At 59.5% G+C, this 27,297-nt stretch overlaps 1 protein-coding gene and 1 long non-coding RNA gene across 6 annotated transcripts in view; both read right to left on the bottom strand.

The window, feature by feature from the left end:
* Positions 1-2,427: 2,427 nt before the first annotated feature.
* On the bottom strand, positions 2,428-7,526 carry LOC132347448 (uncharacterized). The gene is made up of 3 exons (XR_009497196.1): positions 7,215-7,526; positions 4,139-6,768; positions 2,428-3,492 (listed from the first exon to the last, which is right to left on the bottom strand). It is a non-coding gene; the product is annotated as an uncharacterized LOC132347448 (long non-coding RNA).
* A 780-nt stretch (positions 7,527-8,306) lies between these two features.
* Positions 8,307-27,297, bottom strand: part of TXNRD2 (thioredoxin reductase 2) — a 34,555-nt gene continuing 15,564 nt past the window's right edge. Inside the window, exons 9-18 of one of the 5 annotated variants that reach the window (XM_059895221.1) lie at positions 25,498-25,517; positions 24,722-24,813; positions 22,607-22,781; positions 14,755-14,891; positions 12,407-12,502; positions 12,084-12,176; positions 10,623-10,694; positions 10,444-10,541; positions 9,392-9,597; positions 8,307-8,515 (exon numbers count right to left, since the gene is read on the bottom strand). In XM_059895221.1, the coding sequence (XP_059751204.1) occupies positions 9,474-9,597; positions 10,444-10,541; positions 10,623-10,694; positions 12,084-12,176; positions 12,407-12,502; positions 14,755-14,891; positions 22,607-22,781; positions 24,722-24,813; positions 25,498-25,517 (907 nt within the window). In that variant the 3' untranslated portion in view covers positions 8,307-8,515; positions 9,392-9,473. The other 4 variants (XM_059895220.1, XM_059895222.1, XM_059895223.1 and 1 more) reach the window with 4 other exon arrangements.

Genomic DNA, 27,297 nt, shown 5'->3' on the forward strand with positions numbered 1-27,297 from the left:
GTCCAAAACGTTTTTTTTGTTGTTCAGGCCATCTTCTATGTATATATATTTTTAATTGTAAAATATACATAAAATTTATTTTAACCATTTTTAAGTGTACATTCAGTGGCACTAAGTATATTCATATTATTATGCAACCTTCACCACCATCATCTCCAGAACTTTTTCATTACCCCAAACAGAAACTCTGTCCCCATTAAACACTCTTCACCACCCCTTTCCCAAGCTCCCAGTAACCTCTATTCTACTTTGGCTATATTAATTTGCCTATTCTAGGTACCTCGTATAGTTGGAATCACATATTATTTGCCATTTCACTTAGAAGAATGTTTTAAAGGTTAATCCATGGTGTGGCACCTATCAGAATTATCGTTCCTTTTTAAGACAATAATATTCCTTTGTACATATATACAACATTTTGTCTATCCATTCATCTGTTGGTGGACGCTTGGGTTCCTCCCATCTTTTGGCTGTTGTGACTGATGCTGCTGTGAATGTGGGTATACAAATATCTGTTTGAGTCCCTGCTTTCAATTGTTTTGGGTATATACCTAGGAGTGGAATTGCTGGGTCATATGGTAATGCTATGTTTAAATTTTTGAGGAACTGCCAAATTTTCTACAGTGGTTGCATGAGTTTTCATTCCCGCCAGCAATGCACAAGGGTTCCAATTTCTACAGGTGTTCTTTTTTCTTTTTTTTAAAAAAAAAAAATGGCCATCTTAATGGGCGTGATGTGGTACCTTGTGGTTTTGATTTGCATTTCCCTAGTGACTAGTGACGTTGAGCATCTTTTCATGTGCTTATTGGACCTGGATGTGTGTTTGAACTGGGAGGCCCAGAGGCAGTCATCAGGTTCTGAAGTGTTCAGGGTTGGTGTCAGGTCTGTGGCTCCCCAGAGCCAGGGCAGCAAGGAAACAGGGATACGCAGCCCAAGAGGTGACGCCAGCTGCCTGCGGACTGCCAGCCTGTTAAGCCTGCCTGTGCTGCTTGCCCCTGGACCTTCCTCAGGGCCCGTCCCCAGAGCCAGCTGGTGGACAGCAGAACTCAGAACCATTCCTGCCATTTCTTTGTTCAAATTTGCTCTGGTCATTCCTACCTTAGTTCTTGTAGTGCAAGCAATCACTCCAGCTGTCACCTAAGTGTCTTCATTTCTCCCTCATTTTTGAATAATATTTCTGGGTTGTCTTTCTTTCTGAATGTAGATTTCATTCCATTTCTTCTCACCTTCATTTTTTCGATGTGCAGTCAGACACATGTAATGTGTCCTTATTCCTCTGACTGTTTTCACAGTTTCCTCTTTGTCTTTGATTTTCAAGAGTTTGACTATGATATGCCTGGCTGTTTGTTTGTTTTTATGTTTATACTGCTTGAGATTTGTTGGAATTCTTGGATGTATAAGTTGATCCAAAATTCATGAAATTTCAGGTCATCATTTCTTCAAAATTTTTTTATGCCCCATTCTCTCTCTTTTCTCCCTCCGAAGCACCATTATATTAAACTTTCTTTTTTTTTTTTATTTTATTTATTTGGCTGTGCCGGGTCTTAGTTGTGGCGCACGGGATCTTTGTTGCTGCATGCAGGATGTTTGTTGCGGCGTGCAGAATCTTTTAGTTGCGGCATGCAGGCGCTTAGTTGCGGCATGTGGGATCTAGTTCCCTGACCAGGGATCGAATCCGGACCCCCTGCACTGGGAGCTCGGAGTCTTAACCACTGGACCACCAGGGAAGTCCCTAGACTTTCTACTGTGGTCTCTCAGATCCACAGTAGAATTACCTCTATTGTTACTCTCTATTCTTTTGATTGGAGAATTCTTATTTATTTGTCTTCAAGATCATTGACCCTTTCTTTTGCCATCTCCAAACTGCTCTTAAAATCCGTTAAAGTCCATCAAGTTACATTTTCATTACTGTTATACTTTTCAGTTTTAGAATTTCTATTTGGTTCTCTTTGACCATTTCCGTTTCTCTGCTGAAATTCTTTGTGGTCATTCATTATGGCCAATTTTTCCCTTGAGGCCTTAAATATATTTATAAAAGCTATTTTAAAATTTAATTCCAGGGACTCCCCTGGTGGCACAGTGGTTAAGAATCCGCCTGCCAATGCAGCGGACACAGGTTCGAGCCCTGGTCTGGGAAGATCCCACATGCTGCGATGCAACTAAGCCCGTGCGCCGCAACTACTGAGCCTGCACTCTAGAGCCCGTGAGCCACAATCACTGAGCCCGCATGCCACAACTCTAGCCCGCGCGCCTAGAGCCCATGCTCCGCAACAAGAGAAGCCACCACAATGAGAAGCCCGCACACCACAACAAAGAGTAGCCCCTGCTCTCTGCAATTAGAGAAAACCCGCGCACAGCAACAAAGACCCAATGCAGCCATAAATAAATAAATAAATAAATTTATTTTTAAAAAATTTAATTCCAACATTTGGATCATCTTGGGGCTGGTTTCTAGGAACTGCTTTTTCCTCTTGGCTAGGAATCACATTTCCATGTTCCTCACCCATCTAGTCATTTTTAGTTGCATTCTGGACACTGATGGCATTTTGTAGAGCCTTTGGAGTCTGTTATCTTCTGAAGTGTGTTGGCCTTTGTTTCAGCAGGCCTTCCACTTTGAACTTTTGGAGGCATGGTTTTATTTTTGTGAGGGTGGATCTGTTGCAGTTTTGCCTTTAGTCCTACACAAACCCGTTAGTCTTGGAACCTAATTTTTTCTCCTAAGGTGTGGACTTGCTGTGGTTTCAGGGGAAGGCCCACAGTGTTTGCACAGCCCCTGTGACTTGGTGGGACTTGAGATCCAAACTCTCTGTCCCCCTGCAGTGGATGATCACTGAAATCTCTGCTCTCTCCTCCTTGAGTCTCGCTCCCACACGAGCAGTTCAGTCATCAACTAAGGATCTGACGGGAGTTTACATGCAGGTTTTCAAGGATTTTCTCCCTCATTTCCAGATGCTCTGGCTGACCCCAGCTGTTCTCTGGCACCTCAAGCCAGCAGGACTACAGCTTCCTGTTCCCATTCTGGTCACTGGTGCCCTGCCCTAGGGAGGGACCTCAGGGGAAATGCATATACACGCGAATCTCACTCAGTGCGTTTCTTTTTCCAGTGGCTGGATTCCCTCTAGTTTCTGATTGCTTTTGGTTGATCTTCAGTGCCTTCAGACAGTATCTTTTCTATTTTGTGTGGAGTTGATCACTTTTATTTGCGAAAAGTTAGCTTTATACAAGCTGCTCAGACACCACCCAGACCAGCCCCTCTGCCCCCTGTACATCTGTCTCACAAGCACCAATCCAGCTATGCTGCCTGTACGTTAAGACACACAGCGCCTAGTGGAACACTTGGAGCAGACCTGGCCTCCTGCTCCCCTGTGTGGCCCTGGCACACGAGAGCTGGAGGAGGAAAGCTGCAGGAAGTCGGGTCGGCTCTGAGCTGCACCCCTTTCCACGGACACATGGTGTGTGGAGCTCAGACCTTGCAAAGCAGGCTCCTCGGACCTGTCAGGATGGAAAACACAACGTAAAGGCTTCACGCCCAGGTTCATCAACAGCTGTGCCTCGAGCACCTACTACACACCAGGCACCATGCTGGGGACAGAGACATGAGGAAGGGAGGCTCCTTTAGGGCAAGAGAGAAACACCATTCCAGGAAGGCTTCCTGGAGGGACAGCCTTGCACTGAATCATAACCAAGGAGGGGGGCTGGCCAGGCAGAAGGTGGAGGCACAGCCTGGAAAAGGCTTAAGGGCCAGGCGTGTGCCGTGGGGGAAGTGATCCCACTCTCTGCCTCCCCGTGGCAGGACCTGGTCCTCGCAGCCCTGTAGGGCAGGTGGGGAGGGCCTCCCGGTGCAGCTCCTCGCCCGGTGTGCCCAGGCATGCACCTCTGGGAGGAGGCAGGCGCCGGGCGGGCCTCTGACCTGCAGAGAACGGCTGATGTGAACAACACTCCACTTGTACAATGTCTCCCCTTTGAAAACCAGATACTCCCTGAGCTATGGAAACCCAACCGCTTGCTGAGCGTCAGGACGTTATTATTATAATCACCCGGCCCAGTTCCAGCCACCGGGGCAGGACAATGCGCCTTTGAGGCCGCAGAGGGCTCGCCTCCCATCCACCCTCTCCCACAGGCAGGGGCCTGGCCGCACCTTCATGCCCCACGGGGCACCTGGGGGTCTGGGCATCAGTCTTCTCACTTGTCAGGTGGGGGCCCAAAGAAGACACGTCCAGATGTTGCTTCAATTGCCTCCTGTTCTGTCCCATGTCTTGACCCTGGTAGCTCAGGAGCCACTTACATCTGCTTTGGGGGAACTTATGGGTATGAAAATTCTTCAAAAATACTAAGACCATCAGGGGCCGTTAGCCATTCTTGCCATCATGGGCTGCATGCCTCGATAACATAATTATGAAAAGGGGGCCCGTGGGGGGCCGTGCCCAGTGCCTGGAGCCCTGGCTGGGTCAGTGGCTGGCGGCCAGGCAGGGAGCTGGGCCCTGCAGGCTCCTGACCCCCAGCTGCTACGTAACAAGGCCACAGTGCCTGTTGCTCATGGTTCCACTTTATTCCCAAGCTTTTGGTGTTACTTGATCATCAGTTTTATGCCATAAAGATCCCAAATTTATTAGGAAAAAAAAAAAACCCAACAAACTTAATTTCATGGAACTGCAGGCTCGATCACTGTCCCATGAAACCCTAGAGGCCAGAGTCTCAAGGCTTGAGCCAGGCCTGCCTCTCCTGTTTGCTTCTGCTGTCGCCGCTGGGCAGCCCTGGGGCTAGGCTGGAGCAGGACCAGCCAGGCAGTGAGGGCTCGGTGGTTCCTGAGCTCACCCGCGTTCATCAGGATTGGGTGTTCACCCTGCGGGTGTCCTGTCCCCAGTGGGGATCAGCTCCAAACAACAGGCACGCAGAGGGAGGTGGTCCTCCTGCTGCCCACTTGGACGGTGCTGGTATGGCTGCTGGGACCCGGGCTTGGGTTTCGGGATTAGGGACACCCGAGCACCATAAACCACGTTGGGCTGGGATTAGGCGGGCTCAGCTCTAAGATGCTCTGCTGGCCCTGGGAAGGCACAGGTGCTTGGCTGGGGCCCAGGACGTGCAGGGTTCCCAGAGCCCTCGGGGCAGGCCCAGAAACCCGAGAGCTCTCCAGGAGCTGGGCCGCAGGGAGGGCCAGCCAATGGGGAGGAGTGGGCCTGGGGAGAGCAAACGGGGAGAGCGAGGGTCTGCGTCAGGGCAGACTAGGCTGTGCTTCCCCCCACAGACGTCAGACCCAGGTCTGAAGGCCACAGCCCACCTGTCCTGAGGCCGCGCTCCAGCAGACCAAGAAGCAGCATCTGTAAAACAGTCTCCTCCCTCCCAGTGTTGCCCAAAAGATCCGGTGTGTCAGCAGGAGCGGGTCTCCTGCCAGAACCTGGCTACTCGGGGCAGACAACCCAGCTACTGTCCCCAGGCACCATGGCACCAGCCCAAGGCAGGTGCCATCTGTGGCCATCGGGATCAGGCATCGCTTCCACCAAAGACTCTTCCCGACGGGACTGGCCAGCAGAGGGATGTGCTGTGGGACCTTGGCACTACAGCAGAGACAGGGCAGGGGACACTCGTGGGGCTGTTTGTGATGTGGCCACCTCGGGCCCAGGCACCCTGCTGGGCTTGTTCGCCCCGGGAGGGGGGGCATCTCCCGACCTGTTTCTGGCAGTGACCGGCCCACAACGTCCCCCCACATGCACCCGGACTAGGACCCAAGGGTGGGCCGAGCAGGACCGGTGGGCGCTGACCAGAAAGGAGGTGGGCAGTGGAGGTCAGGGCAGGCTTGGTCAAGCTGGGCAGGAAGAGGCCATGGCTCAGGTGAGGGCACCCAGGGGTCCTGGGCTCCCAGAGGGGCTCAGGGATGAGTGGGGGCAGCCTGGGGCTCTTGGTGGCCTGGCCCAGACCCGGCCAGCACGGAGGAGCCTCTCGTGGCAGACTCGTAAGAACCAGATGCTTCCGTGAGTGATGTGAGTGCAGGGCACTGAGGCCTCACGGTGGGGGGGGTGCCCTGACTGGGGTGGGCTGGGCGCCCAGAGCCTGAACAGTGTCCGCAGGGCTCAGTCATGCAGCCTGGTGGCCCTGGGCCTCTGGACAAGCGCACTGCCCAGCCTACTCACGGTGTCCCTCTTGCAGGACCCTGGGCCACCTGCACCGCAGCAGCTCCTGGAAGCTCAGCGTCAGGCAGTGAGCGGTGGCTGAGGGTCTTGGGCTCAGCACTGGGGCCTGCTTCAGGCCAGGACACCAGCCACGTCTCTGAGCTGCTGCCTGGCTTGTGGCCACAGGACAGATGCCCCGACCTATGGGCACCACCTGACAACGGCTGTTTCTCACAGGGCAACTCCGCCTGGAGGGCCCCTGGCTGGGCCTGGCGGTCACCTACTCAGCCAGGCCTGCCGCCGCGTGAAACTATGGCTGAGGCATGTGTGGGGGTGGGTGTTCCCTGCTACCCACCCAGCAACACTGGGGGTCCCCACATGGCTGTGGGATGCTGGGGGGCACCCACGGCCTGCGGAGGGTGTGCAGCCCTCAGCCCAGCCCTTGAGGACTGGTCACCCTCCCCTGTGTATCCGCCTCCCCGGGGGCCTGGGACCTCGGGGACAGCACCTCAGGGGGCTGGGGGAGGACTGGGGTGGCAGCAGAGGGCTTCCCAATGGAGGGAGAGGCAGGGGAGGGGTGGGCTGGCCTCAGCAGCAGCTCCCCCACGTCACTGCACAACCCGCAGCCACAAGCAGATGAGTGCAGGACATCGCCGGGTCACTGTAGGTTACACAGAACAATCCGAGGAATTAAAGTCATATTTTCATTGCACCATAAAAACATGCCAAGGAGCAGGAGGCGGCCCTGGGCCCAGGTGGAGAGCACCTGGCCTGTGGGGTTCTGGCCCCTCCCTACGCTCCCTGGGAGGAGGGACTGGAGCCGGGCTTTGCCCAGGGAGGGGCCTCAGGCCACGCAGTGAGCGACCCTGGAGCCAGGCAGGCCAGAGGGACACACAAGCAGGACAGAATGCCCTGTGCCCAGCTCCGGCCTGAGACCCAAGAGTACAGTGGGCGCCTCCCCAAGTGCAGGGCGGGGGGCTGGGGGTCAGCGAGGGAAGCCTGGGTCTGCACACAACATCCCACTGGAGCCCCCAGGGCAGGGGGCACGGGGGACATGGCCGGGCCCTTTGTGGCTCCTGATGCTTGCGAACGGGGCCAGGCCCCTACCTGCGATGGGGAGGGGGTGAGCCCCGCGTGGGGGAGGGGCCTCCACACTGGCGGCGCCCCAGGGCTGTCCCGAGCACCGTGGGGGCTTTGTTCTCCCTTCGGTGGCCACACAGGCTGCGTGAACTGGCCAGAGAGAGGATGTCGCAGGTACAGCTGGATCGAGGCTGCCCTGGGAAAGGGGCTGCAGGGGTACCAAGGTGGGGTGGCCGCCTGGCAGGTGCGTGGGGCTCCCAGCCCGACTGCATCACCCGGCATCACAAGAAGCTGCGAGGCCGCCTCAGGTCCCTCTTTGGCCCCAAGTGGCCATCCCAGTGCCCAGGCCCCGCCCCCATCCCGGTCGGCTGACCCCGCAAAGCCCGCCCCCTGCCTCCAAGGCCGGGAGGCCACGCCCAGCGCAGAGGGAACCTCCTCGCGGGGCCACTAGCCGGGCGTTAAACGGGACACGGCTGATCGCGCTGCATTTGTCAAGAGGCCTGGCCCCTCCCGGCACTTGGCGTCTCAATGGGGCGTCTGAGGGCCGCTGCACACGCTTCACGCGAGCGGCGTCTGAGTTCCCAAAGGCCCATTAAGGCGCAAAGACATTCCTTTGTTCGCTGACAAGCAGGGTCCCACCCAGGGCTCCCGGGCGGCAGACTAAGTGATGTTTTCTTAGGGAAGACACGAGATTAACCGCCGCTAAAGCCCCAGTACAATGCCGGGCCCTGCCCGTCGCTGTCAGCGCCATCTCTCCGCGGTGACTGACAGGTGCCGGGGGCCTCCCTCCCCGTCAGCCTCCATGTGCGGGATTAGCCTGAGCCCAGCCGACAAGCTGGATGGGGCCCTGGGAAAGCGGAACATTCGGGGGACAGGGCCTCAGCACCATCCCACTCCTGTCACCGGCCATGGCGCTGGCAGGTGGCTCTGGAACACAGCTTGCGTTCCCAGGAGGCTCTGCTCCAGGAGGAAAGGCGGGGTCCTCCAGGGCGGGGTGCTGGGGGCCCCCCCGCACGCTGACCCCGGCACAGCATGACTCGGAAGGGATTCCCCATGGCAAGGGGGTGACAGACGGGCGGCCACCCCGGGCGCGTCGGGGACATCATGGGCAGGGCATGCTTCCGGAAAACACCCTCTTTATTTGTGCCCTGGAAACGCCAGTGGACTCAGACGTGGGCAGCCCGCGGGGGGTTTCTGCGCAAGTCGTCATCATCTGGCATGGGCGGGGGTGCGAGATGCAAGCCTGGGCCATCCCTGCAGGGTGCTCGGTGGTTGGTCCAGATGCACTGGGCAGGGGCGCGGCTCGCCCGGGCTCGGCCTTCAGCATCCTGCCTGCCGAGGATGGGGGTCAGCATGGGGTGGCCCCGCATCCCCACAGCCGCCCGCACACAGGGACTCTCGGGGGACAGAGGAGAAACCAGCCGAGGGGTGGCCCTGCCCCACCAGGTCGTGCATAACTGTTAGAAACACCCTGAAATGATAAAGCTCATCAGAGGCAGCCCTGTCCAGGAGCTGTGGAGGAGCCAGTGCCCTGGGTGCCCCAGGAGAGGCTCTGGGCCTGGCCCACTGCCCACTGATCCTCTGCCGTGGCTTGGCCCTTCACGCCCACCTGTGGGCATCCCGTGGGCGCTCACTGCTCTGTCCATAGTCCCCCGGGGCCCTCGGGACCCCCAACCCAGGAAAGGCTGATGGCCAGGGGATGCCCCTCTCAGGCTGACAGGTGGAAAGTCCCCAACCACAGGCATCCCCTTGGCTGGGGTCAGGCAGGGACTTGCTTATTTCCTCCTAGATGAGGCTCAGGACAAACATCACACCCCGGGGCTTCTGGCAGCCCACTCAGCCCGGCTTTGCAAAGTCTAACAGAACCAGACTGAGGGCGGTTCTGAGCACGAGGCTGTGTCTCCACCTTCTGGACAAGAGAGAAAGGAGCTGGGTTGTTCTGAGCAGGGCAGGTGGTAGGGAGGCCCACTGAGCATTCCACACCCCGAGTCCCCACCCCCCCCGCCCCCAGGACAGGCGCTACGGGGCGACCTCGGCCTCCAGACACCGCCTGCACATGAGGAGCAGCAGCAACCCGGCCGGGGTCTGGAGTGCCCTGTGGCAGGTGGGGCCCTCTCGGCAGGTGCAGCTTCTCCTGCACCTGGAGAGCAGTTCACAGTGGCACCCTACTCCCCTTAAACATAGGACCTACCCCGCATGCATACCTGGTTCTGAGCCTCTGCTGAGCCTGGCCGTGGGGGCAGAAGTCATGCTGAGCACCCTGGGTCTAGGGATGGCCGCTTAGCCTCAGCAGCCGGTCACGGTGGGGTCCAGGCCCGAGCGCTTGGAGATGCGCAGCTTGGCCACCTCCTCGGCACAGGTTGGGTGGATGCCCACCGTCCGCATCACCTGCTCGTAGGAGGCCCCACACCTGCACGCCGGGGACAGGGGATTCGGGGGATGAGTCAGTGCAGGGAGGCGTGTTCGAGTCCCCCCCGCCCCCATCCTCAGGTGGCAGCACACGGGGGAGAACTGGGAAGTCACGGTCTCCTCACCGTCCCCCAGCCCTGGCCCCCATCCTCTCTTCTCCAGCTGGCAGCCAGGAACACCTGCCAACACCTATGCTGGCCCCGCCCCACCTCCCTTGGAGCAAACACCCGGAGCCTGCAACAGCCAGGCAGCCCCACCTCCGGCCCACCTCCCACCTGCCTGGCCTGGCCTCTTGCTGCCTCCAGCCCACCAGGCACAGGCCCACTCACCCTCCTCTCTGAGTTCAGCCCCCTCCCTCTGCTTCACCCCAGCCCTCCTGCCTCTGACAGCCCCTCACCAGCTGCCTGGCCTCTTCACACCCAGAAACCCACCCCCACCAGAGCTTCCACAGCACAGGCCCTGGGGCCCCGCCATGCACAGCCTGCAGCTGGGACCGGCCCCACAGGACATGTGCCCCCCCGGGCGGCCCTCCCAGCACACTTGATGCCGAGGCCCTGCTCCTGACTGCCTGGGCACTCAGCCCCCAACCCTCATTCTGAGCAGAGAAGACCCACCGTGCCACTCAGGGCTGGCTGGGGACACGAGTCTGTTCCCCCCGGTGGCCCGGCCAGAGATGGACATGGCCACCTCTCAGGTGACCGACCGGACCCGTCCCGTTGGGCAGACCCTCTCTGAAAACATGACCACGAGTGACCCTGATGTGGCAGACTTCCGACAGCGGTGCCGCTGACTTTTGGGGGACCCCAGCCTGAGTGTCACGTAACGGCCGACATTCCTGTGGACTTACTTGATCCCCAGAGCAAATCCTTGAGTAACTTCGCCAGCATTGGGGCCAAGGAAGTGCAGGCCCAGCACCAGCTGTGGGGGCTCCCGCAGACACACCATCTGAAAGGCACACGGTCAGCAGGGGTGTGCGCGGCCGTGGGGGCTCTCTCTCATCCCGGCCAGGCCCACGGGGATGCTCACCTTTATGTAACACTGGGACGCGTCCCGTTCAGGCATCACGAACTCCAGTGGTTTATAATACGCGTGATAAACCTGGGTGACAAGACACCGATTCCTGGGTCAGCGGCTGCAGCAAAATAAGCCCCGGAGGTATTTTACAGCTCGACAGGCTGTGGGCACAGTGGTGGGGGGGGGGGGCGGGCGCGGAACTGCCCACTCAGCCCGCAGGTTGTGGTCTGGGGCAAGGACAAGGCTCGGCTGGCCTCAGAGGCACCCCTCTCCTCCCGGCACGGCAGCCTGCGGACAGACCCTCTCCCACCAGGCCCAAGACCCCCAAGAACTACAGCAGTGGAACGGGTGAAGACTGGCCACCCTCTGACTTGCCCCAGAGCCCGAGGCTCAGTGCAGGCACGGGCACCGCCCAGGAGCACAGCCCAGGTGGACACTGCAGAGAATGGACGGGGCGACCGCGGGCAGTGAAAGGGGGGCCCGGCCGCCCGTCTGGCCTCCCTCGGGCACCTCGGTGCTCGCCGGGCCCTCACTCGAGCCAGGAGGCGGGGCGGGTGCGGCCCCCACCGGAGCTGCTGGACAAAGGCTTTCAGCGCCTGAGAAGGACCGATAGCGCGTTCGGGGCTGCGGCCGAGTAAAATATGAGCAGAGCCCTCACATGTGCTGCACAGCCATTATTAATTAATGCAGCTTCAGAGAATATTGTTCTAACGAAGACAGAATTGAAAAGAAAACAAACAAAGGGCATTTGGCCATTCAACATTGTGAAACATAAAACAACATCACGGAATGCCATGGACACATGTCCCAGGGCACTTGTGATGAATTGAACAAAAATAGCAAATAAAGTGCCGTTGATGGAGGGGACCGGGGCGCAGGGATGCAGGGCAGGCACTGGAGCCTGGGCGCTCATTCCCAAAGGGCCCCCGGCTGCTCTGGTGGCCACGGGGGTCCGGTTTCTCCCAGCCCGCCTGCAAGCTGCCACAGCACCCACAGCCCACCAGGCTACCTGGGACACACACTGTGGCCAAAGCAGACCCCAGAGAAACCCCCGTCTGATGACAAACCCCTCCCTCCAGGGTGGATGCCTGGGTCTGGGCTGTCAGAGGCCCACAAGGACCAGACTTGTGGAGGAGGCACATGGCCAGGAGGGGGCAGAAGGGCAGGGGTGGAGGCGAGCAGAGGCCGGAGGGCAGGAGGAGTCTTTCAGGTCAAGGCAGACATGCACCCCACCCCGCTGAGGTGGACCACAGCCCAAAGGCCCCCTCATTCCCGGGGCTGCCCGCCAGCACCGCCAGCCCACCACAGCCATCGTTCTGGGCCCCACGCCCCGCCCTGCCAAGCTGCAGGCCCCGGGAAGCAGGACGCCAACACTCCCGCTTGCCGCGGGCCTCTGTGGGGGGTGGCCATGATGGGGTGTAGGGCCACACAGGCCTGTGTCCTGGCATCCCCCTCCCCGGGGCCCTGACTCACCTCCACACGCTCCTCTCCATGGCGAGCCACAGCCTCCTCCTCTGACAGTCCCACACAGCCATACTCCAGCGGTGTGAAGACCGTCGTGGGGACCTGGAGGGTGGGCCGGGATCAGGCACCAGAGTGAAGACCCCACTGGGGTACACCGAGAGCAGTAGTTGCAGGCCAGTCCCTGGACGGGCGACCCCCTCGCTTGTTCCCGGGCTGCACCTCACACACAGGCACACACGCACATGCTCGCACGCACAGACACACGTGCACCCCCAGAACAAGCTGCAGCTCCCGCAGGCTGGAAGTGGCATCTGAAGAGGAGGGGCACTCACGTTGTCATAGTCCATCAGGTCTGAGGACCGACTGCAGAGCCGCTGGGCTAAGAGCCTCCCGGCCATGATAGCCGTGGGCGTCAGCTCTGGCCGCCCCTGGAAGGTGGGAGCATGGGGTTACTTCAGCTTGACCCTCGGTGGGGGTACCGCCTTCCCAGTGGGGCGTCTCCCCCAGACGCATTTTGCCTCTGCTTGTTCCCGCATGCTCCCCTCTGTCCTGCTCGGGGGAGACACCTGTGGTCACGGCCCCTTCCCTGGAAAAGGGGGTGAGCCGCTAACGAGCCCGGCCACACCGGCCACACCGCCCGTACCCACTTGTGACTTCTCTCAGGACCCCTTCTTCACGTCAGTGCCTTTGCAGAGCTGCCCCCACAACAAAGCTCAAAAGGGACCCAGCCACCATTTACCCATTCGCACTAACGGATTCGGGCTAAGACGGGCCCTGGGAGCAGCGGTGGGCTCCGACACGCAGCTTGTCTGGCACGTCAAGCCCATTACCGAGCCCAGATCGGACGCGGTTCTGTGGAGGCCTCTACCCCAGGGTGTGTCCTGTCGGGGAGCAGGGGGTGGCACAGCCCCCGTGTCCCCACACGCGTCGGCCTGGGACCGGCCGCCAATCACCCCTGCAGCAGCAGGAAATGCAGATGTTGTTTGACATTCCAGAAATGAATGGAGATCGGCAGCGATAAAGCCGCGTAGGCAGCCCGTGCATTCCACTGGCCTGACTAACGGGGACACAGCCCACACGGCACACGAGGTCTCCCTGAACCACGGCCTCCCCTCGCCAGACCCCTGGGGGTTAACGCTTCTTGCTGCCCAGAGTGACCTTTCTGAGGGAGCAGGATGAGTGTTTTAAGACACAGCACTGCCCAGCTAAGCGGCCAGGTCCCCGGGGCAGCGAGCAATCGTGAAGCCTCATCCACACCAATGGGCCGACTAGGTGGCCAGATGACCCAGCGGGGGGAGCGGCTGGAGCTCTGACGCACCCAGCGGGCTGTCCCCGCGGTCACGACACAGGGGTCTGTTTCCCACGCTGCATCTCATGAGCCAGGGTTCATGGGGGGCTCGAGGCTCAAGCGGCAGCCAACTGGCTCCCATCTGAGCACTGGCCACAGCGGGGGCGGCCCCTCCGGTACATTGGGGACACCGGGGCCAGGCTGTAGTGCAGGACAGACTGTCTCCAGATGAGCAGGCTGGCCCTTCGGGAACAAAGGGAGGCCCAGGCGTGCATGGCCTCCCCGCCCCGCCCATCTCCACATGTGTGCCAGGCTCTCTGGAAGCCCCCCACCTATCATAAGCTGCAGCAGAGGCTGGGGAGGCTGAGGGAGGGGCGGTCCCACAGCATCGATGACGACTGCCACCTTTCTGACCCCCACACTGAGCATCTCCTGACACCTGAAATAGCTCATTTGCTTGTCATCTGTGACTGTGACAGAACATCACCTCCACGAGGGCTGGGACTTCTGTCTGTTCCTGCAGTGACCCCAGAACCCAGAAAAGTGCCTGGTGCTCAATGTGTGAAGAATGAACGTAAACTAACACCACGGTGGGTTTCACAGCACCCCCAAACTCATGTCCCCCCAGAACCTCAGGCTGTGCCCTCCTGGGAAGTCGGTGTCTTTGCAGGGGTAATTAAAGTGAGGATTGACATGAGGTCAGCCTGGATTCAGGCGGCCCTAAATCCAGGGACAGGCAGGCCCCAGAGGAGATGGTTGTGAAGATACCCGGGGCCTCAGAAGCTGGACCTGGCGAGGAGGGTCCTCCCCAGAGGAGGGAGCGCAGCCCTGATGCCTTGATCTCGGATTTTGGGCCTCCAGAGCAGGAGGGAACAAATTCTGCTGTTCTGACCACCCAGTTCGTGGCGCTTTGTGGCGGCACCGTGGAGAGGCCTGCTAGGTCTGGGGGCCCAGCCTATGATAGGGACCCTGCCCTGACTGCCCTCCTCGGGACGCGATGCACGCGTGCAGGACAGGCCGACTGATCCTGAGGCGCTGGGGCCCATAGCTGAGCAGCCCCCAGTGTTGCTGGGCCCGTAAGGGGGGCCGCTGACCGAAGCCTCCCAAGCCAGGCTCATGGGGGTGCTGACCGCCCAAGATCAGAGGTAAACCGAGGCCAGGAGGTTGAGGCTGCTGCATGGTGTGCAAACAGACACCATCCCTCAGAGCTGACCCGTGAGGAGCTTCACGGCAGGATCTGTGGACGGTGCCCCCTTGTCCGCCCGCCCGTCCACAGAGAGGAGGAGCGTGGAGGCAGGGGTGATGCCAAGTCCTCCTGGGGCTCAGCGCAGAGCCCGTGTGAGCCACATGGTAGGGGTACGGGGTTGGGGGAGGCAGCGGCGCAGGCCGTACCTCCGCCACGTCTCCGATGGCATAGATGTGGGGGACGGAGGTGGCTTCCTGGGCGTCAACCAGGATCTTCTGAGTGTTGGGGTTGGTACGCACACCAGCCTTCTCCAAATTCAGACCTCTGGTTTCTGGAACTCGGCCTGAAGGACACAAAGAGCAAGGCTGGGAGGTTTTTGTTAGTGGTTCTGACCGAGATTCCTTGTTTTATTTAAAACCCTTCTCAGAATGTCCACTTAGAATCGGTAAGACATCAAGCACCAACAGTGCCAAGGGCCTCAAACACGCGCTCACACATGTATGTACGTATACACACACGTGTGTATACATGTGCACACACAAACACCTGCATAGAGACTCAATGAAAGGACGGAGCAGGAATAGGGAGGAAATGGGGTGGATGGAGAGTCAGCAACAAGACTCTCCTAAACACATCCTATGATACAATTCTGTTTCTTTAAATCATATACACAGTTTATACGTATACATATTCAAAAAGTAAAATTAAATGTGGAAAAAAATCCCTATAACCCATAAACAACCTAAAACAAAGGGGTCTATTGTAACAGAACACGTGGAAAGACAACTCGGGAGACCCTGCGAACCCACACTGGAACTGTACCTCCGAGGGTCACGTCCCCACAAGTGCAGATGCTAACAGGTCCTACATGTCACTCAAAGAGGACGGTTCAAACTCCGTGACGTCAACTTTGAATTGGAAATTCATGATTTTTTAAAAATACAAGGCTCCTGGCTCTGACCACAGAAACGGTGTAGAAGCAGCAGCAACCAAGGGCGATGTGCCCCCAGCCCCAGACTGTGCTCCCTAAGCCCCTCCCCACTGAAGGGGTCGGACTCCGAGGGGCCAGGGACCCCAGGCCACATGGTGGAGTGATGGATGGGAAGGATCAGCACGGCCGCAGGCTCAGCCCGACAGGACCTTGCAGCCTCTGAAGGCATCAACCTGAGGAGAAGTCGGAAACAGGACCCAGGCCTCACAGACACTGGGGCCCCATCCCCTGCGTGCATTTCCCGGCAGGGGTGTCTCAGGGTCCTCACGTGGCCCCCCTGGGCTGGCCTCCGCCCCCACCAAGACACCCCTCCTGCAGCTTGTGCGAGGCAGGACGGTGCTCCACGTGGGTTTACCTCTCTCTGCCACGAGGCTGTGGCCTCGTGTCCCCACATCTGGCAGCAGCCGTTCCCCCGGCACCCGTGGCCCACGAGCTGACCCAAAGGAGGCAGACAGTGTGCACGACCTCGCCCCCCGACTCTCCGGGCAGCCCCAGCTCCAAGACCTCCAGGGCCTGCACTGCACACCCTCCCATCCTTGCAGGCAGTCAGAGCACGAACCCTGCTCTTAGGGGAGAGGCCAGGAGGGGCAGTGTCAGGCACTGCCGGCTCCGTGTGCTCACAGCCTGGGCCCCGTCACAGCTGAGCTGCCTCACCACCCTTTCTCTCCCAGTTCAGACGATGTGGCCTCGTCGAGCCAGGGTGGCAAGGGCCGCTCTTCCTGCCCGACCCCAGGGGGGCAGCGGGTGGCCCCCGTCACCGTGGCTGGGGGATCCCGACGGCAGGACGCATGACTTCAAAGGCACACTTTCCACAGCTTCCACGGCTCAGGCCCCAGAGGTCGGGTGGCGGCTGGTGGAGCCCAGGGAGGGGAGCCTTAAGTCTCCAGCTGCTCTCCTGGCGGGAAGTCAAAACACAGGCTCAGCTAAGCCTGCTTCTTGAGCCGATGGCTCCGGCCTCTGCATTCGGCTCGGCCCCAGGAATTGGGGGCTGAGGGCTGGCGCCCTTCGCCGTCAGATTGGACACGGGCAGTGCAAGGCCAGGAGGGCCCCACCTTCTGACGGCACCAGTGCTGGCCCTATGGTCCTGATGGAGACCCATGAGTGCAGAGTGGGACTTGCCGCCTGCCCAGCATCCTGCCAAGGCGCCTGGGGACCCAGTGGGCACCTGGGAGGGGACTGGACTGTGCTCCCAGAGAGGAAAGAGCTGGCCCCACAGGCAGGACTGGAGGGCATGGGCTTAGTGGGCGACAGTCCCTTATGCAGGGGCTCATAGCTCAGTCCTCAGGTTCCTCCCCAGGCCCCCAGGCCCTGCGCCTCCCGGTGACACTCTGGACTGGGGCTAGAGAGTCCGAGGGCAAAGCCGGCAGCACTTGGACCAGCTGCTCTGACGCCGGCCACGCTGTCCCGGGCTCTCCCCTGCACCCCTGCCTGGCTGGTCACAGGAGGTCAAGAGTGCTTCCTCCTGTGCCTGTGGTAACCATGGTAACTACACACCTTGCAGATGCCAGCAAACCATATCCCAGATCCCGAAGGAAATAAAGATAAATTTGAAGGTAGTAACAGGAGACGGTAACATATGCTGGAGTTAGATGGCCTCTGCAGTCCATTTTGAAGCCAGGATTTTTTAGGACGCTCTGTGTACGTGAACTTGGAAAGTATGTGGGATGTGTGAGCCAGGCCACTGGTAAAAAGAATAAATGGATGGTTGATGGGGGGTGGGGGGCAGTACAGTGAAGGACAGGCCGCATGCAGCAGGCACTCCACTGACGCTTCCAGAATGAACAGTGAAGGGAGGGGCTGGAGCAGGCGAAGCCCCAGGGGCAGCCGCGGGCACCTCAGGGCTTGGAAGCTCGGCCTTACAGATGAGGCCTGGGGTGGGCAAGCCCTGGACAGGGGTCACACGGGGAGGGACAGGCCCACGCCCTCTGCCGCGCTGCCCCCTCGTGCTCAGAGCAGGGGGTCATGCCCTCCCTTTCAGCTCAGGCCCAGAGCCCCAGAGGAAGATGGAAAACGGCTGTGGGGTCCGGGGGGTTACCCAGTGGCTGGTCGCTCGGATGCCAGCTCAGGCCCAGGCTGGGCTTACATGGCAACGGTCACGTCGTCCTCCGACCGCCTCCCTTGCACCCTGTGTGCAGGTAGTGCTCCTCCCACGATTGGTGGAGGCCCGTCCCGGTCACCCTGCACGTCACGGTCACACACTGCCCTGTCCGGCACGCGGGCTGCCTGCTCCTCGCCCTGCACGGGGTTGGTGGGCCCCCAGGATGAGGATGGCATCCTCAGGGGGGCTTCGGGGCACAGGCAGGGCTGCCCCCTCCTCAGTGGCAGTGGACTCTGCTCATTTGCAGGGCAGTGGAGGGGGTACTGTGAGGACTGAATTTGCACTTCTTTGACTACTAGTAAAATTCGGTGTTTTTTGGGCCACATGTTAAATTAGCTGTGTCTCCTCTTGAGAATGTCCGATCCTGCCCTTTTCATTCATTTATACGCATCCTCGTGATTCTCTTGCCTTGTAAGAGTTTCTTCCTTAAAACCCGCGTGACTCGCTGCCGTGCTTACTACAAATGACGAGAGCACTAGAAGCCCACGTATGAGCAGACACCCAGCTTCCTCCTTTGAGGTGATGTCCACACACCCTGCCCTTGGAGCTGCCCCTCTCCTGCTGGGCAGAGTCCCTTGGGGGGACTGTGTGAGCCCCGGTGCCTCGAAACTGGGATGGCCCTCCCTCCCAGCGCAGACTGCCCAGGACACCCAGGGCAGCGTTGCGCCCGAGAGCTCTCGGTGCGACCGGGCCAGTCCAGCCTCCTCTGGTCGCACTGGGAGAACCACCAGCTGCTGGTCATGGCTACCTGCTCTGCGGCACACGGGGACGCAGACAACCAGACACACGTCCTCTCACGTGCCCCTTGCCTCCCGTTACAGGAAGACGGGCGTTCCCTCCAATTTCACGCCTCCTTGGAGTACACTTCCCGACGAGCAGGGGGATCGTGTAACGAGGGAAGATTTAAGTGCCGGCAGGAGTGTGAAAGGTGAGCACGGGCTGTGGTCAGACAGACCGCAGCAAGGGTGCACAGGCAGCCTGCAAGGTGCCGGGAGGCAGGGACCCACCCTGGGTGACCCTCCCAGGGGGCACAGGCAGGCCACTGTGGAGTCCCCACCTAAGAGAACATAGCCACACAGGGATCTCCCGCAGCCACAGCAAGACGCGGTCCCAGGGAACAGGCCTGGTAGCCTTGGCCCGAGGCTGGCCCAACCAGGTTGCATCCGCGCTCAGACTACCAGCTCCTCCCCAACCTCCAAGAGGCAGCCCTGGACGGAGAAGGGGCCCCGGCTGCAGGCATCCTGGGCACCTTGGGCCCCCCCATCACTGTGTCCTCAGGCCCGAGGGCTTCAGTGTGGTCGTTGGGTGCAGTTGGGAAGCTGGCCTCCAGTCCTGAGCCAGGTCTCACGAGCTCCCTTTCCCCACGTTTGAGGCTCAAACATGACACAGGTAAACTGCAATGGCTTTTTGCTAAGACAAAGCCTGAAGAAGAGGAGATGGCTTCAGGGGCTGACTCCCCCTGCCTTGTCTCGAGGCAGGCACTCTGGACCCCGTAAGAGCAGCCACCTGGGTGGGCTCTTCCAACTTGGGCAGGGCTCCTGTGGCCCAGGGATGGACGTGCCAGAGCCTTCATCCTTCCCTGGAGGCTGGAGATGCTGAGGAGCCTGGGACCGTTTCAGCTCCTGGTTTTTCCGAGGCCATGGTGCTCCAGCCATTCTTTAAAACAAGAGGAAGCTACACGGAAGCTGAGGGTTCCTGCTCGGAGGTGTCCACTCAGGGCCAGCCAGTCCTGCTCCCGCCCCCACTCCACAGCCAGGCTCCAGGCCACAAGTGGTTAACTGTGCGGGTGAACACGAGCCTGCGGCAGGCGGGCTGACTGTCTTCACTCAGCACCGTAATCGGCACATCTGCAGACAGGAAATCCTCCTCCTGCGAGTTCCCAGCCTGTTATCTAAGACACCTGGTGTGGGTGGGTGATTCACAGACAAACAATGAGCCGGCCCCCTGCACAGCAATTAACTGCTTTAGCTGCTAATGTGTTTAATCCACCACGTGGAGATCAAGGCTGCACCGAGGAAGAGGCTGGCAGACTGCAGGGCCCACGTCCCATCCCCGCGTCTGTGAGCCTCGTCGGCTGTGGCCAAGGCCGTCCACGTGGACCGTCCACAGGGCACGAGGCGCATCTTTCCCTTTTCATTTTTAACACGTCGAGTCCAGCCGGTGTGGATGCAGCACTGGCGTCTGGGCAGACCTATGGTCTGCGAGCTCTTTGCCTCCTCAGCCATGCCGCCCAGGTGATTGTATTTTGACCTCCAGGATCACCCTTTGTTGCAAGTAGAAATAACGCTTGGTTCAAGGCTTACCTGGTAAATGGGCAGAGAACATTCCCAGTTGTTAAACTGGGAAATGGTTCCTGAATGTTTACAAAACCCGGCGGGAGCAGTGGCCCCGCCAGCACTTGCCCGTGCAGACCCAGGAGGCGTGCCAGGAACCCGCCACCGCAGCGCCGCCTCGGAAAGCAAGGTCAGAGGCCAAGGACTGTGAAAAGCTTCCACCCCCAGCATCAATCACTCCCGGCAGACTGTCTGGGGGATGCTCTTTTTGAAAATACAGAAAACAAAACTCCCAGTTGGGGAGGGCTCCCGGGGCCTTGCCTGCCGCCCACCAGGGTCGTCTGGACGCTGGGAGGACCCTGAGACTTTCCGAGGGCCCGGCTCCTCACCCTCTGGCTGCCGCCAGCAGCGTGGGCTCAGCTGATGGCATCTGGGTGCAAGCCCGCGCCTCAGTACAAAGGCACTGGGGACCAAGCGGGAGGATGGGGTGCAAGTGGGAGGGGGAACCAGCCACCTCGTCAGTTAGAACGGATTTTAAATTAATAACCATCAGTTTACATTTCTGGGTCTGAGTAGCGTTCATCAAAATAAACCTACATAAAATTTACTTTTACAATTTGGTCAAGAACATTTCCTCTGGTAATTTAGTGGATCTTGGTCAAGAGGTAGTAAGTTCACTCTGGGGCATTTCAGATCTTTGCTTTGTTCCTCAGAAGTGAATCGCTGACTCCTCCGGAGTTTATTTCATTTTCTGATTTCCCACTACTCTGAGCATCTCAGCTTCTCAGAAGTGCGCTGCTGCCCGGGCCCACCTCCGGGGACGCGGGGGCCTGGGCAGCTGGGGTGGACAAACGCTGGGGGACAGGCCCTCTGAGGGCTCGGCACACTCGCCGAGTGCTATGGAGCCGGACAACAAGTCTGACGGCCACACGGACTCAGAGCCCAGGCCCAGACGGGGGACGAGTGACCGGGCTCAGCACGAAGAGACCCACGGGCTGGAAACACGGGAGAACGAAGACACTGACCGTCCCTACGTTTAAAATGCAAGCTGACAGATCAGGAAAAAGGGTCCCAAGCCCACGGGCCGCAGGCACCAAGGCAGGTGGGTGTCCCGGCAGGTGAGCCCACACGCCCTCGGAAGCAGGACCCGCAGCCCCTCTGTGGGGAGCCCCTCGCGGCGCCTGCACTCCCTGCTCCACCCTCAAAGCCCATTCCTCTCCAGGCTGACCGTCCCGGCCCTGGCAGGGGCCCCCCACATCCACTCTCCCCTTCTCCGTGGGGGCAGCCGGGTGCAGGGAGGGCCCAGCCTGGGAGGGAGTGTGCCCGACAAGGTCACCAACAAGCCATTTCTGCGTGGCCACGCTTGCTCAGCCTCCCCCCCCCCAAACAGGTGGACCCATGCCTCTCGGGGAACAGGAGGCAGGGTGGCGGCCAGCCCACGCCTGCTGGGAAAGGCCCGGGGCCTCTGCCCTATCACTAGATAGACGCTGCCTTTGCAAATCTGCAAAGTGTGACTTCTGGCAAGGCCGGGAGGACACCCACTCCCAACACAAGATGACCCACAGAGCTGAAGGCGGCCAAGGGGACGCATCAGAAACAACGAGAAGCTGGCTAGAAGCTACACGTCTCCATTACGTTCGCATCTCCATTACATTCACGTATTAACAGCAGCTGGCTTCTGCGTGCCACTGTCCACAGCAGCATTTTTCCAAGACACCCAGAAGACAGAAGCAACCCAAGTGTCCACCGGCAAATGCCCGGATGAGCCTAGTGTGCCATATGCAGCACTGCCCACCTTCACAGGCTACGACACAGACGACCTCCAGGACACAATGACAGTGAACTAAGTCAGACACAAAAAGGGAAACACTGTAGGGTCCCACTCACTTGAGGGACCTGGTCATCAGAGTCACAGAGACAGAAAGTAGGAGGGTGGGGGCCAGGGGCTGGGAGGGGGTGGGGGGTTATCTGATGGGGACAGAGTTTCCATTTGGGACGATGAAAAGTTCTTGAGATGGAGGGTGGTGTGTGAATGTACTTAATGTCACTGAACTGAGCACTTAAAAATGGTTAAGATAGTAAATTTTATGTTACTCACACGTTAAAACAGTTAAAAAAAGGTAAAAACTCTGTTATCGTTTGTATGCTATAAACAGCTATCTTGAAGCTACGGTGGAAAACAAGTCTAATTTACTAAAAAAACACATCTACACCAAGGTTTAAAGTTAGTAGGAAATGTACGCGAGGCCTCAATAAACCGCCCGTAGGACTAACTAGTCTCCCCGACGAAAACCCAGCTGCCTGCGACCCACCATCCACAGCTCTTCCTTGGTTTTCATTTCCAGAACGAGGAGCGCTGGGGAAGAAAGACCAGGAGAGCACAGTGTGCTCGGACGGAGGAGGAGCGAGGCTGCTCAGGGCCGCCCTATGGCCTTTATCCACCCCCCCACCCCAGAGCCAGCAGGGTGACGGACGCCGGGAGTGGCGAGAAGGGGGCCAAGATGCCCAATGGAGGGGAAGGCGGCACGCCTTGTCCCCCGAGTGTGCGTAGGAGCACCTGGTCCCGCACCTGGTCCCTGAGTGCGCGCAGGAGCACGTGGTCCCACACCTTGTCCCCCGAGTGCACGCACAATCACATGGTCCCTCGCCTGGTCCCCCAAGTGCGCACAGGAGCACGGGGTCCTGAGCATCCTTACCTATAGCCCACAGGACGGTGTCAAAGGTGCCTGTGTCCTTCTTGTCGGAGGCGAGGTCCACCCAGGTGACCTGGAGCCGCCTGTCTGAGAGCCTCTCCACCCTCAAGGGGGTGCAGCCCCTCAGGATTCGGGTGCCGTGAACCACCATGTGCTCTGTGACCAAGGAAGCCATTTGCTGCAAAGCACAAGAGGACACGCCTTGAGGACCGGGCAGCAGTGGGAGTGTCACTGCTGAGGCCTGTGGAGAGGACCTGGGCCTACAGCCTGAAAAGGCCCAGGGCCCCAGGGGAGCCTGTCCAAAGGAAGAGGTCAGGGCCCCACACCTTCTTCCAGGACGCCTCACACAGGCCGCCCCGCTCCGAGTGCCCTGCTTTCCACGGAGCTGAGGGCCAAGCCGGGAGAGCCTCTGGCGTCCCGACCCCCTCCAAATCTGAGGACCCAAGCCCCTCGGTTAGGGTGCATGTGACCTCTGGACTCTCTTTAGATGGTAGTTAACTGAGTCTTCACTGAAATGGCAGAGACGCACCCCTTCTCCCGGGCTCTGCCTGCCTGGACCCCTGGCTGGGGTCAGCAGCGGGGGAGCTAGGAGTGGAGGTGGGCACCTCCGCTTCTCACCAAGAACTGCTAGGGGAGGTGGCATGGCATAAGGAGGCGCTGCAGGGGGTTCCTCCCTCTCAGCCCAGGCAGCTGTGCCCCCAGGGCCACGGTGGGGGCTCGAACAAGCCATCAGGAGAAAATACAAGTCAGTGTTTAACTCCCCTGACTCAGGGGCCACCCCAGCATGAGGAGCCTTGTCTGTCCCCCAGAACAGGTGGGCAGGCCACAAGGCCTCACCTGGAGCCTACTCTCCCCCCACTCCCCCGACTCCAGCCTGGTGACCCCACTGTCTCCGCGTGCCAACCACATGCAGATTCTCCCTCTCCTGCTACCATGACCACCCGCCAACCCGGCTCTCCAGCTCAGCCTCATCGGCCCCCTTCTCCACGTCCCTGCGGGCCTCTGCCTCTCGGGCCCCATCTCCGCCTGTGTCCAGCATGAGGCTCGAGGCCTTCCCTGGACGTGTGTCCCCGTGGCAGGTGCTCGGGCGTGTGCACTGAGCAGGTGACAGGACCGAGGGGTGCATTGCCCCAGAGCTGTGCAATGGACAGTGCCAATCTCTGCAGGGCACCGGGAGCCTGGTGTCTTGACAATGACAACCCAGACCTGGATTTTAAAGTGACATCTCCTCGGAGGGTTTTTGGTTTAAAAAAAACTCCACGTGCTCATTATGTGGGCACGTCCGCCGTCAGGGAGAGAGTCTGTGCCCCAGGGCCGGTGCTGCCCTGCGTGGTGGACAGGGAGGTGGCGAGGCTGCAGTGGCCTGGCTCAGCATCACGTCTTTCCAGTCCATGGTGGCCGGGCCACCATCTCCCGTGACGGTCACCCGGGGCCTCGCCAGCTGCCGCCTGCTCCCTGTCCATGCTGCCCTTGGATAGCGGAGCTCCTCGGACCTCAGGTGGCTCTGCGAGGAAGCCAGGACAGCACTTCTGCCCACACACGCCGGCCGCTTACTATTGGGTGACCTGACCTCACGGCCCATGAGCTGGCCAGCATGCCCACGGTGTCCCTCTGGTCCCTGCCACGCTCCCCACGTGCTGACCCTTGCTGCAATACGCTGGCAGGTGTTTATTTTGCCAACAATCTCCTCATTCGACTCAAGGGCCAGTTTGTAAAGACTGAGACCTCGGGCTTCCCTGGTGGTGCAGTGGTTGAGAATCTGCCTCCCAATGCAGGGGACACGGGTTCGAGCCCTGGTCTGGGAAGATCCCACATGCCGCGGAGCAACTAGGCCCGTGAGCCACAATTACTGAGCCTGCCCATCTGGAGCCTGTGCCCCGCAACAAGAGAGGCCGCAATAATGAGAGGCCCGCACACCGCGATGAAGAGGGGCCCCCACTTGCCACAACTAGAGAAAGCCCTCGCACAGAAACGAAGACCCAACACAGCCATAAATAAATAAATAAATAAATAAATAATTAAAAAAAAAAAAAAAAAAAGACTGAGACCTCGCTCCCAGCCCACACCTGCACCTGCCCAGGTGGGCCACAGGTGGAGGGGACACCGGCCCGGCATTACCTGGTCGAAGGCCCGTAGAGGGACACTGCGTATCATGACAGTGGCATCCAGGCCGAGCCCAGTGAGGAAGCCAGCGCACTCCAGGGCCACGTCTGCCAGAGCAGGCTAAGGAACACTAACGGGAGCTAGGCAGCAAGACCCCCGGTGCCCCCACCAGCAGCCCCCGTCTCCACCAGTCCCCAGCAGCCCAGAAGAGTCTCCAACACTGGCCGCAGAGACACCCTCCCCACCGCCCCCATCTCTCAAACGCACGTCCAGGGCAAGGTGGAGATTCCCTTCAGCACCCACAGGCCAGGCGGGTTCTGTCTCCACGGGGCCTCTGTCCAGACTCCCTGGAGGTTAACCAAGGGGCCTGTGTGGTGAAGGACAGGAGACGTGCCCAGACCTCAGTGCCTCCATCTCCCTGCAGACACGCCCTCCACCCTCCCTGGTGTTACTACTCCCTCTTAAGGAACCGGCCTGAGTGGGGCTGCTCTCCAGGGAGGACTGTCTGCTTCACGGCTGTGTCCAGCTGCCCAGCCAGCGAGTGGCTCAGGAAGAGCCTCCAGGAAGCCCCAGCCTCAAAGGTCAACCTCAAATTGTCCCTCGAGCACAGGTCATCCGCCCTGAGTGGGCCTGTAAGTGCCTGTAAGTGCCTGGTTCCAGGTGGCAGAGGGCAAGCCCCATGGGAGAGAGTGCGGCAAGGGGGGGAGGCGGGCCTGGGGTCCAAGCTTCCACTCTCAGGATGGTGAACACAGCTGTCTATCTGTCTGTCACCTGCACGCAGCAAAGGATACAGCTGGCCCCAACCACCAACCTGTAAGAGAGATGGACAGAGAAAGAGAAATTGAGTCTCACACGTGGCCGCCATGATGCACACAGCCGTCCCTGGTGGGGCTCTGAGGGGGACGGGGCCCTGCAGCCTTCATGCAGGGCGCCTGTCAGCTGACATGTCACTATTGTGGAGTCCCTGCGGCTAACTGTTCAAACAGGCAGTCCCAATGTACAAAACCCACTTCCCAGAGCTCCAGCTGTAAATGACAAACAGAGCTGCTGGTTTGGGAAATTGCCTAGTGGCGAAGGAATGAGTGGCCAGGGACAAAACAGCACGTCCCGGGGATGGGCCTGGAGGCGGGACAAACATGGATGAAGCCCAGTCAGAAGAAGTAGGAGGCTTTTCCTTCTCTCCTAAGGAAAGTTCTGCCTTGGGTTCCTCTGGACCTCCTGCAGCCAGGCTGGAAACAGACGGGGAGGCGCCAGACGTGGGGCAGCTCCTGGAAGCCCTGTCTGTGGGCAGAACACTCTGGGACCATGGGGCCCAGGCAGACGGCCCACCCCATGCCCACCCAGCCCTACTGCACACAGGCCTGTGGCTGGGAGAGTCAGCTCCCCTAGCAAGGGCAGCCGGGGAGTGGGACACAGGACGCTGGGACCCAGCAGATCCTCTCCTGTTATTCAGCTGCACACACCCTGCATGCATACATGTGCACACACACACACACTTGCACACGTGTACACATGAACAGAACTGAACACAGAGTGGAGACTCCCAGCCCGGGCGGCGTGTGGGTGGGCTTGTCAGATCACCCCTCAGCCTTTGAACGAGAGGAGGTGATGCAAGGATGGACAAGCAAATGTCAGCTCTGATCCCAGCAGGTACTAATGATATAATTCCATTTCAAACAGCAGCACATCTCTCGGAATACTGCTGCCGGTGCCCTGCGGGAAGCAACTGGCACACGGCTTCCTCTCAGGAGCTGGGACAGGACCGTGCTGGCATCCTGTGCAGGGTGAGTGGGGAGAGCTCGGCGTGTGAGGCACACACACATAGGTACAATGCACATGTCTGCGCGTGGGTACACTCAACGTTACACAACCTGCCCTCCCTGAGTCTTGATGTGTATGGGGAAGGGGACAAGCCTTTCTTTAAAATATGAAACTACGAGTTACTTAAAATGCAAACAGGCTTTAGCTGCTTTGAACATCCTGCCCCAACGCAAGGACCAATGAAGAGCATCCGTGTGGACCTCATGGTGCCCTGTGCTCCCAATCAGGGTGGCCATGGCCTGGGCAACCGTGCCATGCAGGTGCCGGGGAGCCCACTGCCCGCCTGCTGGGCTGTCCTGCTCGTCCGAGCCTTCCTGTCTCCATAGAGCAGACCCTCTTGGCGGGGGGTGGCTGCAGCCTGAAGCCCGCAGCCCAGCTCCAGGCAACGCAGCAACATGGTCTCCTGATTTTGGCAAAAGCGTTTTGTTCCTGCAGCCCCGGGCACCTCCCCAAGCCCTGCAGGGAGCAGGGTAGGGAGGCGGGGTGGGCCCCCCACTCCTACCTCAAGGTCATGGTACCCCCAGCCCCAGGCTACTGGCTCCTAGCCGCCAACAGAGGGCACATCTGGGGTACAGGCGCCAGCCAGGCCGGGCCTCAGTGGGCGTCCTTGACCAAGCATGGGCGGCTGAAACCTCACAGCGGGCAGGCATCCACTGGCCCTGATGGTCACCTTGGGCCTCATCTTGTCTCCAAGAGGAAAGACGGTCAACAGTGTTGGTTTTCACTCCACCCTGCCCCACCTAGGAGACCCCAGCCTGGGTGGGGCTGAA

This window comes from Balaenoptera ricei, chromosome 14, assembly GCF_028023285.1.
Source record: "Balaenoptera ricei isolate mBalRic1 chromosome 14, mBalRic1.hap2, whole genome shotgun sequence".
NCBI lineage: Eukaryota > Metazoa > Chordata > Mammalia > Artiodactyla > Balaenopteridae > Balaenoptera > Balaenoptera ricei.